This window comes from Oncorhynchus gorbuscha, linkage group LG12 (genome assembly GCF_021184085.1).
Source record: "Oncorhynchus gorbuscha isolate QuinsamMale2020 ecotype Even-year linkage group LG12, OgorEven_v1.0, whole genome shotgun sequence".
Lineage (NCBI taxonomy): Eukaryota > Metazoa > Chordata > Actinopteri > Salmoniformes > Salmonidae > Oncorhynchus > Oncorhynchus gorbuscha.
In genome coordinates, this window is record NC_060184.1 from 48694904 (window position 1) to 48716644 (window position 21741).

At 43.2% G+C, this 21741-nt stretch overlaps 1 protein-coding gene across 2 annotated transcripts in view; it reads right to left on the reverse strand.

Annotated features, from left to right (window-relative positions):
* Positions 1–21741, reverse strand: part of LOC123991091 (acyl-CoA dehydrogenase family member 11-like) — a 99003-nt gene that overhangs the window by 32790 nt on the left and 44472 nt on the right. For both annotated transcript variants that reach the window (XM_046292293.1, XM_046292292.1), the window contains exons 10-13: positions 21608–21685; positions 21208–21346; positions 20604–20711; positions 16722–16820 (exon numbers count right to left, since the gene is read on the reverse strand). In XM_046292293.1, the coding sequence (XP_046148249.1) occupies positions 16722–16820; positions 20604–20711; positions 21208–21346; positions 21608–21685 (424 nt within the window). The remainder of the gene's footprint in view (positions 1–16721; positions 16821–20603; positions 20712–21207; positions 21347–21607; positions 21686–21741) is intronic.

Genomic DNA, 21741 nt, shown 5'->3' on the forward strand with positions numbered 1-21741 from the left:
TACCTATTGCGGATTCAGTCTTCCTAGCCTGGTGCAGGTCTACAATTTTTTTTCTGGTGTCCTTTGACAGCTCTTTGGTCTTGGCCATAGTGGAGTTTGGAGTGTGACTGTTTGAAGTTGTGGAAAGGTGTCTTTTATACTGATAACAAGTTCAAACAGGTGTCATTAATACAGGTAACAAGTGGAGGACAGAGGAGCCTCTTAAAGAAGAAGTTACAGGTCTGTGAGAGCCAGAAATCTTGCTTGTTTGTAGGTGACCAAATACTTATTTTCCACCATAATTTGCAAATAAATTCATTAAAAATCCTACAATGTGATTTTCTGGATTTCATTCTCATTTTGTTTGTCATAGTTGAAGTGTACCTATGATAAATTACAGGCCTCTCATCTTTTTAAGTGGGAGAACTTGCACTGACTAAATACTTTTTTGCCCCACTGTACATACCCCAACCAGAAGCCATGGATTACAGGCAACATTCGCACTGAGCAAAAGGCTAGAGCTGCCGCTTTCAAGGTGAGGAACTCTAACCTGGAAGCTTACAAGAAATCCTGCAATGCCCATCGATGAACCATCAAACAGGCAAAGCGTCAATACAGGGCTAAGATTGAATCATACTACACCGGCTCCGACGCTCGTTTTATGTGGCAGGGCTTAGACTACAAAGGGAAGTACAGCTGCGAGCTGCCCAGTGACATGACAAGCTAAATCACTTCTATGCTCACTTCGAGGCAAGTAACACTGAGGCATACATGAGAACATCAGCTGTTCCAGACGACTGTGTGATCACGCTCTCTGTAGCCGACGTAAGTAAGACCTTTAAACAGGTCAACATACACAAGGCTGCGGGGCCAGACGGATAACCAGGACCTGTGCATGTGCTGACCACCTGGCAGATGTCTTCACTGACATTTTCAACATGTCCCTGATTGAGTCCGTAATACCAACATGTTTCAAGCAGACCACCATAGTCCCTGTCCCCAAGAACACAAAGACAACCTGCCTAAATGACTACAGACCCGTAGCACTCACGTCCATAGCCATGAAGTGCTTTGAAAGGTTGGTAATGGCTCACATAAACACCATTATCCCAGAAACCCTAGACCCACTCCAATTAGCAACACATCTGCCACACTCATCCTCAACACTGGAGCTCCACAAGGGTGCGTGTGGAGCTCCACAAGGGTGCGTGCTCAGTCCCCTCCTGTACTCCCTGTTCACCCACGACTGCATGACTCCAACACCATCATTAAGTTGCAGACACAACAGTGGTAGGCCTGATCACCGACAATGACGAGACAGCCAATAGGGAGGAGGTCAGAGACTTGGCCGGGTGGTGCCAGAATAACAACCTATCCCTCAACGTAACCAAGACTAAGGAGATGATTGTAGACTACAGGAAAAGGAGGACCGAGCACACCCCCATTCTCATCGACGGGGCTGTAGTGGAGCAGGTTGAGAGCTTCAAATTCCTTGGTGTCCATATTCCCCCGTTGGAGACTGAAAAGATTTGGCATGGGTCCTCAGATGCTCAAAATTTTCTACAGCTGCACCATCGAGAGCATCCTGACTGGTTGCATCACTGCCTGGTACCTCAACTGCTCGGCCTCCGACCGCAAGGCACTACAGAGGGTAGTGCGTATGGCCCAGTACATCACTGGGGCTAAGCTGCCTGCCATCCAGGACCTCTACACCAGGCGGTATCAGAGGAAGGCCCTAAAAATTGTCAAAGACCCCAGCCACCCCAGTCATAGACTGCTCTCTACTACCGCATGGCAAGCGGTACCGGAGTGCCAAGTCTAGGACAAAAAGGCTTCTCAACAGTTTTACCCCCAAGCCATAAGACTCCTGAACAGGAAATCAAATGGCTACCCGGACCATTTGCATTGTGTGCCCCCCAACACCTCTTTTTTACACTGCTGCTACTACTCTGTTTTATCATATATGCATAGTCACTTTAACTATACATTCATGTACATACAACCTAAATTGGGCCGATCAACCTTTGCTCCCACACATTGGCTGACCGGGCTATCTGCATTGTGTCCCATCCACCACCCACCAAACCCTCTTTTATGCTACTGCTACTCTCTGTTCATCATATATGCATAGTCACTTTAACCATATCTACATGTACATACTACCTCAATCAGCCTGACTAACCGTCTATGTAGCCTTGCTACTTTTATAGCCTCACTACTGTATATAGCCTGTCTTTTTACGGTTTTATTTCTTTACTTACCCATTGTTCACCAAACACCTTTTTTGCACTATTGGTTAGAGCCTGTAGGTAAGCATTTCACTGTTGTATTCGGCGCACATGACAAATACAGACAACAAATCTGTTTTATGAAAGACACATTTTAGTCAATAAGCTTTATCTTTTGGTCTAAATATTTGACCAATAACCCTCATTTTATTGAGCAAATTACAATCAACCCTCTTATTAAATCTGCGATTATTTGTAATTAAAAAGATTAATAATAAATTGATCAAATTTGTTTGAAATAATCTTGTTTGTCATTGGTGTTACATTGCGTCACTGATACTGCTGTACTGTTCTGGCATCAGAGTTGCCTAATTTAATGCAGCGTAGCCTAGTGGTTAGAGCGTTAGACTAGTAACCGGAAGGTTGTGAGTTCAAACCCCCGAGCTGACAAGGTACAAATCTGTCGTTCTGCCCCTGAATAGGCAGTTAACCCACTGTTCCCAGGCCGTCATTGAAAATAAGAATGTGTTCTTAACTGACTTGCCTGGTTAAATAAAGGTTAAAAAAATAAAAATAAAATTGTATATGGTTTTTGTATCTACATAACTGTAGTTACACTCATTAGTAAACATTTTAAGGATATGATCATTCAATTTGATGAATCAACCTCAATTATTTCTAATGTTACAAAAAAAGAATAGTATAAATGGAAAAATGTCAGACAATAAAACTTTACACATGCATGTTTAATGTAAATTATTACTTATCCAAACAATTTCTTAGTATTATCATTAACCCTTTGTCTTTAATTATAATCTCAGCAAAAAAATAAACTTGCCTTTTTCAGGACCTTGTCTTTCAAGACAATTCGTAAAAATCCAAATAACTTCACAGATCTTCATTGTAAAGGGTTTAAACACAGTTTCCCATGCTTGTTCAACGAACCATTAACAATTCATGAACATGCACCTGTGGAACGGTCATTAAGACACTGCCAGCTTACAGATGGTAGGCAATTAAGGTCACAGTTATGAAAACTTAGGACACTAAAGAGGCCTTTCTACTGACTCTGAAAAACATTAAAATATTTCCAGGGTCCCTGCTCATCTGCGTGAACGTGCTTTAGTCATGCTGCAAGGACGCATGAGGACTGCAGATGTGGCCAGGCCAATAAATTGAATGTCCGTACTGTGAGACGCCTAAGACAGCGCTACTGGTAGACAGCTGATCGTCTTCGCAGTGACAGACCACGTGTAACAACACCTGCACAGGATCGGTATATCCGAACATCACACCTGCAGGACAGGTACAAGATGGCAGCAACAACTCCCCGAGTTACACCAGGAACGCACAATCCGTCCATCACTGCTCAGACAATAGGCTGAGAGAGGCTGGACTGAGGACTTGTAGGCCTGTTATAAGGAAGGTCCTCACCAGACATCACTGGTAACAACTTCGCCTATGAGCACAAACCCACTGTCGCTGGACCAGACAGAAAGTGCTCTTTACTGACGAATCGCGGTTTTGTCTGCCCAGAGGTGATGGTCGGATTTGTGTTTATCGCCGAAGGAATGAGCGTTACACCGAGGCCTGCACTCTGGAGCGGGATCGATTTGGAGGGTCCGTCATGGTCTGGGGCGGTGTGTCACAGCATCATCGGACTGAGCTTGTTGTCATTGCAGGCAATCTGAACGCTGTGCGTTACAGGGAAGACATCCTCCTCCCTCACATGGTACCCTTCCTGCAGGCTCATCCTGACATGACCCTCCAGCATGACAATGCCACCAGCCATACTGCTCGTTCTGTGCGTGATTTCCTGCAAGACAGGAACATCAGTGTTCTGCCATGGCCAGCGAAGAGGCCGGATATCAATCCCACTGAGCACGTCTGGGACCTGTTGGATCGGAGGGTGAGGGATAGGGCCATTCCCCCCAGAAATGTCCCAGAACATGCAGGTGCCTTGGTGGAAGAGTGTGGTAACATCTCACAGCAAGAACTGGCAAATCTGGTGCAGTCCATGAGGAGGAGATGCACTGCAGTACTTAATGCAGCTGGTGGCCACACCAGATACTGACTGTTACTTTGGATTTTGACCCCCCCCCCTTTGTTCAGGGACACATTATTTAATTTCTGTTAGTCAAATGTCTGTGGAACTTGTTCAGTTTATGTCTAGGTTGTTCAATCTTGTTGTGTTCATACAAATATTTACACATGTTAAGTTTGCTGTAAATAAACGCAGTTGACAGTGAGAGGACTTTTTTTTTGAGTGTATATGCAAATTAAGACTGAAATTACATTCTAGCCTGAATTGTCATCTAAAATATAGGTAACACCAGTGACAAAGGCACCACAAGCATTTTTTTAATGTAATAATGTTTAAAAAATATGCTAAGCTGTCCATTTATGTTGATTTATAATGTTAAGAGGTTAACTTTTCTCACTATAAATGTAGACTTTATTTTATTTTAAATAATTACAATTTGTAAAAGTTGGCTGTTCTCAAAAGCCACCATTTTCATTTTCATATGCTGCATTACAAGTCACAGAAAGCACTGCCAAAGTGCTGCATGCCAAACGGCAGTGCATTGCCACACACACCTCCTCACATACACACACCCACCCCCCCAAACACCACACACACACACACACACACACGAGCCAGACAGTGCGCGCTGTATCATATCATCACTAATGGCACTGACCAAATCTTCTACCAGCCCGAAAGTTTAAAGGTGTTGTAAGCTCAACTGTAGCCTACGAAGAGTTCAAATGTTCAGTCTGGTAGAATTTCAGTCTGGTAGAAAATTCAGTCAGTGCCATTGTCCATGCTAAGTTTCGGGATCCAATGGGGCATGACTGTAGCCTAAAGAAAATGTAATATTGGTTGTCAAAAAATGATAAAGTATTCACACGCAGGGTACAATATACATTACTACAAAAGGACAATAGGACACACAAGCGACAACAGTTTTTTTTCTTCTTCTGAAATTACAGCCAATTTGCTCTGCTTTCGTGTGTTCCGTTTACAGTGCGCAGCGGAGGGAAAGTGTACAATATAGCCAGAAAGCTGATTGAGTTTGACACCTCTGCCCTAAACCGTCAAGTGTGGTTAGTGTGTAGGTAAACAAGCAGACATTATCTATACTGTATCTATCTATACATACATATACTGTATCTATCTATACATATATCTATACTGTATCTACCTATTCATATTTACACTGTACATTATTCACTAAGATCAACCTCTCCTTTTCAGACCAACCTGTCTTTCTTCATCCATCACTTTATCCTTCGCTATTCTACTTTGCTCCCTACTGTCACGTCTCTACTCTATCCATCTCATGAAAAGGCCTACAAGTACAATACAAGCCAGGATAACAAGCAAAACCAAATCAGGCTCATCAGTGGCATTAAAGTATCCTTTTCTAAGCTGAGCTAAATTGTCATTTCCCAAGAGGTTTAACCGAAGAGCTTAACCAATTCCACATCCTCTGATAGTGAGCCAGAGGAAAACAACCAAACAGCCATTCTACTGTACACCACATAGTCATCATTCATAATATCCCATCACAGGACCCATGTTTCAATGAACAGAGAGTCAGCCTAGGTATGAGCAGATATCAACTAGTCTTGCATGGAGTCGAGGAGTCCAGATGGTTGACATCTGGGTCTGCTTGTAAATGCCGGGGTCACTATGGCCTCCAGATAAGAGGCTCACCATGGGTCTGGGAGTCATTGGAGTAAATTACCACACTCCTGGAAGTGTGTTACAGCTAAAACTACATCACCACACACACACACACACACACACACACACACACACACACACACACACACACACACACACACACACACACACACACACACACACACACACACACACACACACACACACACACACACACACACACACACACACACACACACTAAAGGGCTGTAGTCGTCACGGTCACACAGCTCTGAAATGTACCCCAAAGCGACTCATTTTAAAGAGAAGGAAAAAGGAGATCAAGGGCAGAATAGAAGAAATAAAAAGTGCAGCAAAAAAAACACATATACAGTATATGAGTCCAGATTCCTCCTTAAAGAGAGGGTAGATTTACATGAGTCCAGATTCCTCCTTAAAGAGAGGGTAGATTTACATGAGTCCAGGGTCAAATCAGGTCATTTCTAGTGGCACTGTTGCAGTCATGATAGAGAAGACAAACCACAACTATCCCATTTGGGAACAATGTCGATTACTCAAATCAAACGCAGCATGGAAACTAGCTGTTTTTCTCGTTAAACATCTCCTATGGATATAAGTGGGAGAAAACGTAAATGCTGGAGTTATCTATATATAAGTTGTAGGCCTATATCTGGACATTATTATGATGCAAATAGAATTTTGAATCCTATAAGAAGAAGTGGTGACAAACTCTATAGACACTGAATGTACAAAACATTAGGAACACCTTGAGTTGCACACCCATTTGACCGTAGAACAACCTCAATTTGTCAGGGCATGGATTCTACAGTGTCTTTGCGTTCCACAGGGATGCTGGTTCTATGTTGACTCCAATGCTTCCCACAGTTGTGTGGATGTCCTTTGTGTGGTGGTAGGCCATCATTGTAAATAAGAATTTGTTCTTAACTGACCTGTTTAGTTACATAAAGGTTAAATAACATTTAAAAAAATGCTAAAATACTCATTTTAAAAGGACCTTAAATATTTTGTCTTGTCCATTGATCCTCTGAATGTCACACATACACAATCCAGGTCTCAATTGTCTCAATGCTTAAAAATCATTTTTGTATTGGTCTCCTTCTTCTACACTGATTTGAAGTTGATTTAATAGGTGACGTCAATAAGGGATCAGCTTTTACCTGGTCAGTCGATGTGATGAAAGAGCAGGTGTTCCTAATATTTTGTCCACTCAATATACGCTCCCAATAATTTAAGGGGTAAGGATACAGTGATGGCGAAAATAGTGTTACGTAGGACAACAGTTACTTCATCTACTGGGACAGCGTCATCCCCAAATAAGGCGGAACCGAGGAGGACGTAAAGGCCAGAATACAAAAAGAGAGTAACCTCCCTTACATGCTGACCAGATCGGACACGTCGGGTGCGCGAGCGTCGCAAAATACATTTAGAAATCCATGTTATTCAATTATTGCGCGTGTCTGCGACGCCAAGGGCTAAAATAGAACTCATTCCTATTTCTGACGCAGATTGCGCTGCAAGTCCTGGCTCTCCCATCTCCTCATTGGTTTATAGAAGCAGGTACCCACGTGCCATCTCCTCATTGGTTATACCCACGTGAGTGACTTAAAGACAAACTTTGTTGCCGGTTGTCATGGAAATACAATGAAAGTTTAGATGGATCGCCATATAAATTCAAAGATGAAAAAGCCTGGAAGGAGGAGAGATGACTAGAAACGATTCGGTTGGCCGTTTTATGTGTGGATTAATTGTCGGAGGTCCTTGTGCATTTCAGGTAAAATAACTCAATGTTTATATCCCAGGACAAATTAGCTAGCAACAGCAAGCTAGCTAAATAGGACAAATTAACGTTAGCTAGCAGGTGCAAGCTAACTAGCTAAATTGCCATACATGTTTAATGCTTTTCGACCTGTCCCCAAATTAATGTCATTGGTTCAGAGTTTTTAAAAAATATTTTAGCCTGCGCACGTGATCGCGTTTGGTGTGGGGGGGGGCAAAATACATTTATGCACGATAGCGCACGATGTCGCACGCTCGCAGCCGGTTTGGGTTCAGTGTTAGAAACATCCGGAGCTACAAGAAAAGAAAAAACACCCCAAAATATAATTTCAACACTGACATGAACTCAGTGCTGTTGTGTGGCCCAGAAATATGGAGGACAACAAAAATCACAATAACAACAACTCAGACCTTCATAAACAAGTGTCTGCGATGCATCCTTAACATCAGGTGGAAACTTCGGCAAGAAAGAGGCAGGATGTCACTTATACTCCCTCTCTGGCCTCTAGGTCATCAGGCTGCTAATTAGCCCGCACACCTGTCACCATCGTCAAGCGCACCAGCGCCTCATGACACTCACCTGGACTCCATCACCTCCTTGATTCTCTTCCCTAAATCTGTCACTCCCCTTGGTTCTTTCCTCAGGTGTTAATGACTCTGTTTCATGTTGGTGAGTGTTTCAAGTTTATTGTCTTGTTTATTTATTTAAAAACGCTCACTCCCTGTACTTACTTCCCAACTCCCAGCGCAGTTGTTACACAGCAGAGCGAGCTTCCTGGTGAGACTAAAGCGAAGGGGAAACCAGCCACTACTTCCCGCCATTCTATTGGCCAAAAGGAAAGTCCCTTGATAATAAGATGGATGACCTCATATCCTGGATTTGCTATCAACAGGGCTCTCATGAATTCAAAATTCCTTATTTTTCTGAAACATGGCTTTCAGACAAGATACTCAACATGGCTATCCAATTTGACTGATTCTCCATTCACCGAGTGGACAGGACATTGGATTCAGGGAAATCCAGATGGGGAGGGGTGTATGTATATATACCTTCATCAACACCAAATGGTGTGCAGACGCTAGCGCAGTGGAAGTCTCAACCCATTGTTCACCTGTCTTGGAATATCTGATGATCAAATGCTGACCCTTCTACCACCCAAGGGAGTTGTCATCTGTTATTCTGACTGCTGTATATATTCCGCCTCAGGACAACAACAAAATGTACAAGGCTATAAACAACCCAGGAGAACAAGTACCCGGAGGCTGCTTTTCTTGTTGCCGGTGATTTGAATTCCGAGCCACTAAGACACGTAATGCCCAACTTCTATCAACACATCTCTTTCGCCACTAAGGATGATAAAGACCACTGTTACTCAACCCACAAGCAAGCATACAAAGCCCCCACCCCCACACACACTTTCAGCAAATCAGATCATGACTCTATACTCCTGGTTCCTGTTCAGAAACAAAATCTCAAACAGGAAGTACCAGTGGCACGTTCCATTAAAAGAAATGTCTATCGAGGCGGACGCTTTGCCGCAGGACTGCTTTGCTAGCGTTGACTGGAATATGTTCCGGGAACCCGCAGATAGCGTCGACGAGATTACCACCTCCGTCACCGGCTTCATCAGGAAATGCATCGCTCTCAGAGCTACCGCTCACAGGGCTGTCGCAGGCAACCTGTGACTAAGGCTAAGGACATGAACAAGTTCCGCTATGATGTCAGCGGGGGCATCAAAAAGACAATAGTGGAACAAGGTGGAATCCCATGTGGCAGGGCCTACAGTACATTGCAGAGTACAAAGGAAGACATTAAGACAACGATGCCTCTCTACAAAACAAACTCAATGCCTTTTATGCACACTTCGGGGGAAAAACGGAGGTTGTTAAACGGGTCAACACTCCTAAGGCCACAGGGCCAGATGGTATTCCTGGGGTTTGTCTTCATAGCATGTAATAGTGATCTTGAAAATGATCTACCCATTTCCAAGCTCCCTTGCCTTGCGAAAATACTAGAATCATTGGTCAACAAATAGCTGTTATTTTCAATCTGTAAATGTTATTCGTAATGTTAATCTGGATTCAGACCTAAACACCCCTACGGCTACCATGCTAGTTGTAAATGAAATTACAAATACCTTAGATCAGTGGTTCCCAAACTTTTTATAGTCCCGTACCCCTTCAAACATTCAACCTCCAGCTGCCTACCCCCTCTAGCACCAGGGTCAGCGCACTCGGTTGTTTTTTGCCATCATTGTGAGCCTGCCACACACACACATACACACACTTATTAAACATAAAAATTTGTGTGAGTTTTTGTCACAACCAGGGCACAAATAATAATATATTAATAATCAATCATTTTGCTCTTTATTTAACCATCTCATATATAAAACCTTATTTGTTCATAAAAAAAATTGTGAATAACTCACCACAGGTTAATGAGAAGGGTGTGCTTGAAAGGATGCACATAACTCTGCAATGTTGAGTTGTATTGGAGAGAGTCTGTCTTAAATAATTTTCCACACACAGTCTGCCTGTATTTATTTTTCATGCTAGTAAGGGCAGAGAATCCACTCTCACATAGGTATGTGGTTGCAAAGGGCATCAGTGTCTTAACAGGATACTCTGAGCGCAGCCCAATCCAGAAATCTGGCAGTGGCTTCTGATTAAATTAAATTGATCATATTTGACATTGTCCGTAAACTTGTTCATTTGCACACACAAAAAAATCATACATTGATGGAAAGACCTGTGTGTTTTCCTTGTTAATGCAGACAGAGAAGAGCTCCAACTTCTTAATCATATATTCAATGTGCGGGACAAAATTGAGGCTAGTTGCAGAGAGAGTCCATGTAATCCTAGATTCAGATCATTCAGGCGACAAAAAAACACCACCCAGAGAGGCCAGTCGTGTGAGAAACTCGTCATCATGCAAGCGGTCAGACAAGTGAAAATGGTCAGTGAAAAACTTTAAGCCCATCTCTCAATTTCAAAAAATACACGAGAGTTCAGGGGCCTCGCTTTAACAAAGATAACCATTTTCACTTGTAGTGTCCAAAACGTCTTTCAAGCTGTCAGGCATTCCCTTGGCAGCAAGAGCCTCTCGGTGGATGCTGCAGTGTACCCAAGTGGCGTCGGGAGCAACTGCTTGCACGCACATTACCACTCCACTATGTCTCCCTGTCATGGCTTTTGTGCCATCAGTACAGATACCAGCATGAGCAGCAGCTACTTTTGTCTACATACAGACCATTAGTGGAATTCCCGCGAGAGAGTAACGGTTAATGTGATTGGATGTTAATTATTTGAGTATACCTGTATATGACATTGTGTTGTTATTTCGCTGAACACTAGATGGCTAAATGTTATTTTTGTCAGTGAAACGAAGCTACTCAGGCGAGGGAGAAAAAAAACTCACCCGAATGTATAGCCCTGTTGGAAAATAGAAATAGCCGGTCTGAAAATGTGAAGATCCCCCCCCCCCCCCATTTAAAAAATAAATAAAAATTGTTTAAAAAAAATGTGAATCACATTTTTATTTGGCGTACCCCCCGATGGCATTGCGCGTACCCCAGTTTGGGAATACCTGCCTTGAATGATAGAAATAATTGTGCTGCCATATTTGTAGACTGATGGTTTCATAATTATCTCAATGACGGAACTCAGGCCATCAAGGTGGATGGGTTCAAATCTGAGTTCCTTGAAATACAAAGTGGTGCCCCAAGATACGATACTCGGCCCACTACTGTTTACAATTGATATAAATAACAATGTTAACAATGTAATGTTATTAGGAAATTGTCCAGGCCACTTTTATGTCTATTATAGATTATGGAGATATTATCTATATGCATGCTACATAATAATAATAATAATAATATATGCCATTTAGCAGACGCTTTTATCCAAAGCGACTTACAGTCATGTGTGCATACATTCTACGTATGGGTGGTCCCGGGGATCGAACCCACTACCCTGGCGTTACAAGCACCATGCTCTACCAACTGAGCTACAGGACCACCCTGTAGATACTGTTTTCCATTGTGTCCTTCGGTTAATTACTGGTGATGGTTATAGAACTCACCATTGTGTTTTGTATAAAAAAAGTGAGTTGGGCCTCTTTGTATGTAAGGAGAGAGCAGCATTTTATTGGGTTTATCTACAAAGCACTCATGCAGAAACGTTCTATGTATCTATCATCATTAATTCAATTTAGACTTGACAAATGACCAAAGCCGGTCTCAGGCTTGGAAAACACTGGAGGCCCCTTCAGTCTCCACAGTTGAGTAAAGTTGATTTTTTTGTTTTTTTTTGCCCTTCATATGGAACAACTTCCAGTTCTGGCCCCCCTTGGTCAGTTCAGAGTTATGATCAGAGACCTCTATGTTGATAAATATGTCCATTTTTCTTCATATGTCGTGTAAATTGTATGCGTTTGATGTATTTATGCAGGGCTCATCTGTTAAAAGAGACCCTTGTCTCAGTATGACTTCAAAACAAAGGTCATTTTTTCAAAATAAATGTGCAGACCAGCTGGCAGGCGTCTTCACAGACACGTTCAACCTCTCATTGTCCCAGTCTGTAATCCCCCACATGTTTCAAGCTGACTACCATCATTCCTGGTCCCAAAAACTCTATGGCATCCTACCACAATGACTACCGCTTTGTAGCACTCACATCTGTAATTATGAAGTGCTTTGAAAGGTTGTTCATGGCACACATGAACTCCATCCTCCCAGACACCCTGGACCCACTCCAATTTGCATTCTGCCCCAACAGATCTGCACCAACAGACGACACATTCTCAATTGCACTCCACACTGCCCTCTCCCACCTAGAAAAGAGGAATACCTCATGTGAGGATGTTGTTAATTTACTACAGATCGGCATTCAACCCCATAGTCCCTTCCAAGCTGGTCACCAAGCTTGGGACCTTGGGACTGAACACCTCCCTCTGCAACTGAATCCTGGACTTCTCAACCCCCGGGTGGTAAGAGTAGGCAACAACACCTCCGCCACCCTGACCCTCAACATGGGGGGCCCCCAGGGGTGTGTAATTAGCCCCTCCTGTACTCCCTGTTCACCCACACGTGACTCCAACTCCATCATCAAGTTTGCTGACGACATGACGGTGGTAAGTCCTATAGCCTATAGAGAAGAGGTCAGAGAGCTGGCAGTAAGACCAAGGAGCTGATCATGGACTACTGGAAACAGGGGCGGGTGCACACCCCCATCCACATCGACTGGGTCGAGAGCTTCAAGATCATCAGTGTCCACATCACTGAGGACTCAACACCAGCTCCGTTGTGAAAAAGGCACAGCAGTGCCTCTTCTCCCTCAGGAGGCTGAAACAATTTGTCATGGCTCCTCAGATTCTTAAGAACTTTTACAGCTGCACCTGACTGATTGTATCACGTGCCAAATGTCACTTCTGTGCCAACTGTCACATGACACGACTCAAATATCTTGACACTTGGTTTAGTTGGTGAAATACATTTGCTCTGCTGTCGTTACTGTATAACACCAAGAAATAAACAGCTGTAAAAAAAAATATTTGAATCTCTACCAAATGCAAGGCCATCTCTAAGCTACACGTTGTGTAAAGTATACGCATTTATATTATAGTAGAGAAATTACCGTCTCGGTAAGTGATTGGCATCTCTCCATATCATCAATGACTAAATGCATAATGTTCCTCCTTCGATTGAACCCGAATGCTGGAAATCCAGGAAAACCACTAGTTTCCAGGATAATGATGTCTCGGTTATTCATTCAGACCACTACTCTGTTTGTTCATGGGTTTAGAAACCACCTACATGTACATCCAATTAGACGTTGTCAAACTTGATAGAAAACGTCCCCGGCATTAGAGACAGTCGTCTCCGACAAAAAGTGAACCGTGAATTAGAGGCTTTAGAGGGAAAACAATGCGGGCACAGAATGTATTCATATCCAAATTATGTTATCCAATGCCAGAGAACATTGTGTGTTCAATGCAGTGTCAACACCGTCATACCGAGTGTTATCAGATGAATCACAGGTAAATGGGCAACATAATAATATATGCCTTTTAGAAGACTTTTATCCAAAGCGACGTACAGTAGGGCGCGCATACATTTTCATATGGGTGGTCCCAAACGGGAATTGAACCCACGATCCAGTCATCGCTCTACTAACGGAACCAGACAGGACCATACATTCTCAACTTCTCTCAGATTGAATTGTCTTTTTAAAATATTTTTTTTACTCTTAAAAAATTGTTTTAGCCCTTTTTTCTCCCCAATTTCGTGGTCTCTAGCTACTATCTTGTCTCATCGCTACAACTCGCTACAACTCCCGTACCACTGCGCCACCCGGGAGGCCCATTACAAGACAGTCTTGAAAGGGTTAAGGATATGTTCCGTGCCGATACTGAAAACAACAGGCCAGTGTTTCAAGAGAATGTTTAAATGAGGAGGGCCTCAAACCACAGTTTGTGAGTGGGGGAACATCTGTAATATGTCCTACAGCGGACAGTGATTGAGGGGGTCAGTTAGCAACATCTACAGGCATACAATGACTTCGGAAAGTATTCAGATCCCTTGACATTTTCCACATTGTTACATTACAGCCTTATTCTAAAATATATTAAATGTTTTTTTTCCCCTCATCAATTTTACACACAATGCCCCAAAATGACAAAGCAAAAACAGGATTTTAGATTTTTTTTTTGTAATTCACGAAATAAAATAACGGAAATATCGTATTTACATAAGTATTCAGTACTTCACTCAGTACTTGGTTGAAGCACCTTTGGCAGTGATTACAGCCTTGAGTCTTCTTGGGTATGACACTACAAGCTTGGCACAACCGTTTTTGGAGAGTTTCTCCCAATCTTCTCTGCAGATCCTCTCAAGCTTTGTCAGGTTGGATGGGGAGTTTTGCAGCACAGCTATTTTCAGGTCTCTCCAGGAGTGTTCGATCGGGTTCAAGTCTGGGCTCTCGCTGGGCCACTCAAGCAGGTTTTCATCAAGGATCTCTCTGAACTTTTCTCCATTCATCTTTGCCTCGATCCTGACTAGTCTCCCAGTCCCTGCCACTGAAAAACATCCCCACAGAATGATGCTGCCACCAGCATGTTTCACCGTAGGGATGGTGCCAGGTTTCCTCCAAACGTAACGCTTGGCATTCAGGCCAAAGAGTTCAGTCTTGGTTTCATCAGAGCAGAGAATCTTGTTTCTCATGGTCTGAGAGTCTTTAGGTGCCTTTGGCAAAGTTCAAGTGGGCTGTCATGTGCCTTTTACTGAGGAGTGGCTTCCTTCTGGCCACTCTACCATACATACCTGATTGGTAGAGTGCTGCAGAGATGGTTGTCCTTCTGGAAGGTTCTCCCATCTCCACAGTGGAGATGAAGCTCTGTCAGAGTGACCATCGGGTTCTTGGTCACCTCCCAGATCTAGGAAGAGTCTTGGTGGTTCCAAACTTCTTCCATTTGAGAATGATGGAGGCCATTGTGTTCTTGGGGATCTTCAATGCTGCTGACATTTTTTGGTACTCTTCACCAGATCTGTGCTTTGATACATGCCGGTATCGGAAATCTACGGACAATTCCTTCGACCTCATGGCTTGGTTTTTGCTCTGACATGCACTGTCAACTGTGGGACCTGATATAGACAGGTGTGTGCCTTTCCAAATCATGTCCAATCAATTGAATTTACCACAGGTGGGCTCCATTCAAGTTGTAGAAAGATCTCAAGGGTGATCAATGGAAACAGGATGCACCTGAGCTCAATTTCAAGTTTCATAGCAAAGGGTGTGAATACTTATGTAAATAAGGGATTTACGTTTTTAATAAATTTTAATACATTTCTAAAAACCTGTTTTTGCTTCGTCATTATGGGGTATTGTGTAGATTGCTGAGGAAAAACATTTATTTAAATTAACTTTTAAATAAGGCTGTAACATCAAAATGTGGAAAAGTCTAAGTGTCTGAATACTTTCCGAAGGCATTTAACAAGGCACTTAACAAGGCACACCTGTTAATTGAAATGCATTCCAGGTGACTCCCTCATGAAGATGGTTGAGAGAATGCCAAGAGTGTGCAAAGCTGTCGTCAAGGCAAAGGGTTGCTACTTTGAAGAATCTCAAATATAAAGTATATTTTGATTTGTTTCATACTTTTTTTGGTTACTACATAATTCCATGTGTGTTATTTCATAGTTTTGATGTGTTCAATATCATGCTACAATGTAGAAAATAGTAAAGATAAAAGAATAACCCTTGAATGTGTAGGTGTGTCAACTTTTGACTGGTACAATTTTTTGTTTGTATCATTGTTGGACATAAAAGACTGCAAAAGCACCAGGAAATTAGCTCCAATTGATTAGAAAAATCGTCCCCGGCTGAATCTAGTTGATGATCCCTGGCTTTTAAGGTGGAGATACTGTTTGGCCGGTGAGTAACTGGTATCTGAATCTTTGTCAAAGATCCCACAAATAAACTTTTTCATTCACTATATAAAAACTGAGTCAATATAAGAAATAAACAGTCACACAATCCTTAAAATGGCCTTTAAAAGCACAGACTCACACGTCACAATGTTTAACATGGTCCTTTCAGTGTTTGTTTGTCTTGGTTCCATGAATGAGTTCTGTAAGCCATGTGTGGCTGAGAGGATAAAATGTTTACCTCATTAGTGTGTTTGGGTAGAGAGATGAAAAGAAGCGCTGCTTTTGGGTAGTAACTGCTCTCAGGCAGTTAGAGCATTGTTCAAATAGCACGGGAGGAGTCACAATTAAGCTTAAACACTTTAGGCCTTTCTGCTTCGGTGGCATGCAAACCGAGAGAGAGAGAGAGAGAGAGAGAGAAATGGAGAGAGAGCCCTTCAATATTTATTCATTCGCGACTCATTTAAGAGTGTCAACGGTCTATTTTGGAGTAATTGAACAATGAATAGGCTTCCCTGCTTACCCAGTCTCCAGCTGGAATTATAAATCAACCCGGAATTCAAAAAGTGAGTGAGACAACAAGTAGGTTTTACGCACCACTGCTCCACCACTTCCTCCCGTGGACGACGTAATGGTCTTGGTCCCTCTGAAGGGTACACTCCATGTTGGTGGCGTCACTGGAGGCCACATCAGGCTCTGTTGACAGGGTAAAACGGCAGAGCTAAAATTGTGTGGGAGTTATTGGTACAGTACATGTTTTTGTTTTTTACAGACTATGTCAACTTTGGGGCTGTAGCTGCACCGCAAACAGGAAAAGCATGGCAATGTGCGGGTTAACCCTTTTCTTAAGTCTTGTGGACAGGAAACGCACCCACCCAGACAGAGATCACTGGGTAGTGGTTAACACAAGCGGGACACACTACCTCTCTGTGTACACGTGTGTGTGTGAACCGCTCTTTAATTAGTCCAAACACTGATCCACTCTAGAGTGAAGGTTTCTCTGTGCACAGTAAATTCCCAGGAATGTGTACACAGAGTGTACACAGGAGTGGGAGGCTCATCTGAAATCAACCAGACCGATGACGCACACAAACACCTCGGAAACAACATCTGTGTTTGCAGGAACACAAGGGAACCTAACGCCCACTATCGTCCCTTCTGACATCATTACATTACTATTGATGTGTTCCAAATGGCACACTATTCCCCACTTAGTGCACTATTTTTGACCAGAGCTCTAACATAGCCCTAGGGACCCTGGTCAAAAGTAGTGCACAATATAGAAAATAGGGTGCCATTTGCGATGCATACAATTTCTCTGTAATGGGGAACAAACAGAGGGGGATGGCTCATTCTCAACATTCTGACTCATGGTGTGGTCCCACAGGCCTCGCTCAGAGTGTTCAGTGTCTTTATGGAGATAGCTCTACTCAGAGCCTGTACCTGCTGGGATGAATATACAACCTCCTCTCCCCTCAGGTGGAGACGTCTGAGTGGAGGCAGCAACCCCACAAGCATGCTAACAGGGTTATTACACTCGTAGAAGAGATGGGGTTCTACCAAGAACCGTTTCGATCAGAATAACCCTTTTTGGAAGACTAGGGTTCTTTGTAAGGCAAAGGGTTCTACCTAGAACCTTTAACATCCTAAGAACCATTTTTGTAAGAAAGGGTTCTTTGATGATTCTTTGGCAGGCAAGAAGGGTTCTACATAGAGCCATAAATAATATTTCCCTGCATGCTTTATTGCAGTGAGAGGTTCAGAATAGTTTGTTTTAGTGTAATGTGTGTTTTTGCCTGTACATTGATTGTTTAATACATTTTATGCTACAGAAAGATAAAGAGCATACAGTTTTCTAAACTAATCCAATCTGTTGGATTTATTGCACCCGTTACTGAGATGGTTGTTCCAGTTTAGATGATTGAGGTGGTCTCAGTATTCGATCTTCCCTACCGTGGCAGTCACTCTGAATGCAGGTTATGGGTGATTAACAATTTCACTTATTGGATAACCTAACTCTGTCTGGATTCCAATAGGAACTACACATGCTTTTCCAGCCAGCATAATGCCACTTGCAGGCCTGATGTGGCCTGTGAACCAGGATATTCCTAACACGGAACCCAAAACCGGCTGCGCGCGTGCGCCATCGTGCATACATTTATTTTGCCCCCCCCCCCCCCCCCCACACCAAATGTGATCACGACACGCAGGTTAAAATATCAAAACAAACCAATTATATTAATTTGGGGACAGGTCGAAAAGCATTAAACATTTATGGCAATTTAGCTATCTAGCTTGAACTTGCTAGCTAATTTGTCCTATTTACCTGAAATGCACAAGGTCCTCTATTCCACCAATTAATCCACATGCAAAACGGTCAACCAACTCATTTCTAGTCATCCCTCTTCCTTCCGGGCTTTTTATTCTCTTGACTTTATATTGCGATTGGCAACTTTCATAAATTAGGTGCATTACCGCCACTGACCTCGTTCGTCTTCAGTCACCCACGTGGATATAACAAATGAGGAGATGGCACGTGAATACCTGCCTCTATAAACCAATGAGGAGATGGGAGAAGCAGGACTTGCAGTGCGATCTGTGTCAGAAATATAACTGAATTCTATTTTTAGCCCTTATACCCGGACTACACCGCTCGCGTCATGTGTGAGAGCGTTGCAAAATAGATTCCTTAATTTATGTTATTCAATTATTGCACCCACACTGCTCCTGCACGTCAACGAGCGCCTGCGATTCCCATTTCTTTTTTTTACCCATTTTGTCCTCCCCAATTTCGTGGTATCCAATTGGTTGTAATTACAGTTTTGTCTACAGTCTTGCTTCTTGACACAATGCCCATCCAACCCAGAAGCCAGCCGTACGAATGTGTCAGAGGAAACACCGTACACCTGGCGACCTGGTCAGCATGCACTGCGCCCGGCCCGCCACAGGAGTCGCTAGTGCGTGATGAGACAAGGATATCCCTGTGGGCCAAACCCTCCCTAATCCGGACGACGCAGGGCCAATTGTGCGCCGCACCATGGGCCTCCCGGTCGCGGCCGTCTGCGACAGAGCCTGGACTCGAACCCAGAATCTCTGGTGGCACAGCTAGCACTGTGATGCAGTGCCTTAGACCACTGTGCCACCCAGGAGGCCGTCATTCCTATTTCTGACGCAGATCGCACTGCAAGTCCTGCCTCTCCCATCTCCTCATTGGTTTATAGAAGCAGGTACCCACGTGCCATCTCCTCATTGGTTATACCCCTCGTGGGTGATTTGAAAGACAAACTTTGTTGCCGGTCATCGTGGTAATACTATGAAAGACCTTGTGCATTTCAGGCAAAATAACAACTCAATGTTTATATCCCAGGACAAATTAGCTTGCAACAGCAAGCTAGCTAAATAGGACAAATTAGCTAGCAAAAGTGCAAGCAAGCTAGCTAAATTGCTATACATGTTTAATTCTTTTCGACTTGTCCCCAAATTAATATAATTGGTTCAGAGTTTGTTTTGATATTTTAACCTGCGTGTCGTGATCACGTCTGGTGTGGGGGACAAAATAAATGTATGCACGCACGCAGCCGGTTTGGGTTCCGTGTTAGCAACGCAACACTCGTTGGCGGGCGTGAGCAGTGTGGGTGCAATAATTTAATAATATGCATTTCTAAATGTATTTTACAGGCTGTACTCAGCCTGTAACACCACTATGTTGAGGTATAACTAGACCCTCAAAGAAAAGGTCTTATGATATATGTAATGTACTGTCTGAAATAACAAAATGTTAAAGCCTAATAAGGCTGGTGGAACTGCTCATAAGAGGGTTCTAGGAAGAACCATCCAAAGATAAAAGGGTTCTCGGTAGAACCCTTCATAGGCGGTTCTAGGAAGAACATTTAGATGATAAAATGGTTCTTGGTAGAACCATTTATAGAGGGTTTTAGGCAGAACCCTTCATAGAGGGTTCTAGGTAGAACCATATACAGGGAGTTCTTTGAAGAACTCTACATAGAGGGTTCACCCCAGCACCAAAAAGGGTTCCCCTGTGGGGACAAACTGAAGAACCCTGTACGTTTCTACTCAGCAACTTTTTTCTTCTTCTAATAGTGTACTTTCCAAAGGGTAATGTGTGGTGAACGTACTGCAACAAAATGGCTGCCATTTAAGCATGTCACTAGTCTATTTATGAGTAAGAGAGCTTTCCTAGCCTCCTGTCGAAATTATAAATCAAAACTTAATTAAAAAGAAGGAGGAGCGAATTCATTTAAGAGTGCATATTTGTGGCACAAGGGATGAGTTATCACCATATAATGTTTGGCGACCTTTACTAACTTTATTAATGCGATCCATCACGTCATATCGTCTTGTGCTACGTGAACTGACACGACTAGGATGAAGCGGAGCCTTATATAGAGATACATGAATACACAGCAGGGATATAGTGTAGCCATATATTAAAGCATGGCCCTGGGCCTGAGGGCGTACCTGTCATACAGAAGCAGGAGCGGATCTGTCCACTGAGCAGGGGCTGGAGCCACTCTCTCTTCTGCTCCTCAGTACCAAACATGTGGAGGACCTCCATGTTCCCCGTGTCTATAGGGGCAAACACAACCATAGATCTAGGAATTATCCAATGACACCATCACATCAATGTAACCTAATTTATAATCATTTGTACATTGCAACTTGACCACAACTAAGCCCCAAAATAAACTGCTTATTTAAAGAACACTCATTTCATGCCTTGATTACATTGAGACACGATCACACACTGTATGCCTCTTTTTATTCATTGGAATACTTGGGAACAGATTTCCTAACTTAAACACATTTGTTTTTCTCAATTCCTGGTGATTTTACAGTCCGATGTTATAACTCATCATGACTTAATTTATGACATAATAATTACGTAAATATGAAACGTGAATACAAGCATGATTCACATCACTAGATAAGATACATCTATTTATCATGAATGGCTCCGAACATCATCTACCTGGTCGTGCATCAGCAAAGAACTTGGTCCTAAACTTAGCACACTATCAGACAGTAACTTCAACAGGCTTAATCAGTGGTGACCATGCCTTACCAGGGGCCTGGCAGTTGAAGAGGTCGGGGGCGTAGAGGCATCGTCCCGTTTCCTCTGCGATGTGGGCGTAGTCTAGCTGACTGAGACCGCTTACTGCTGGCAGGAAGAGGTTCCAAAGCCCCGCCTCTCTGGCCTTCACCTAGGGGGGGGGGGGGGGGGGACATCTTAAATGACCTCTGAACTCAAACACCGCTCTAGGGTGGAGTTTCCCCGTTGGTACAGATAAGGATCAGCTTCCCCTCCCCCAATCCTAACCTTAAGCATTAATGGGGGTAAATGCTAAACTGACCCAAGATCAATGTCTAGGGGCAACTTCACCTTATTCCTCAAACACTCTACAAGAGCTGACCATCAAAAAACACCAACACCACCCCCCCCCCCCCAGCATGTCCTTCCTTACCTTCAAATCCTCTATCACCTGGGGGGGGTGCCATCTCTGGGGCGAGTGGGCGTGTTTAGAGTAGTACTCTGATACTTCCTGGGGGGAAAAACAGTCAGAGTCATCCACTGGTGAATATACAAAGCGTGGACTAA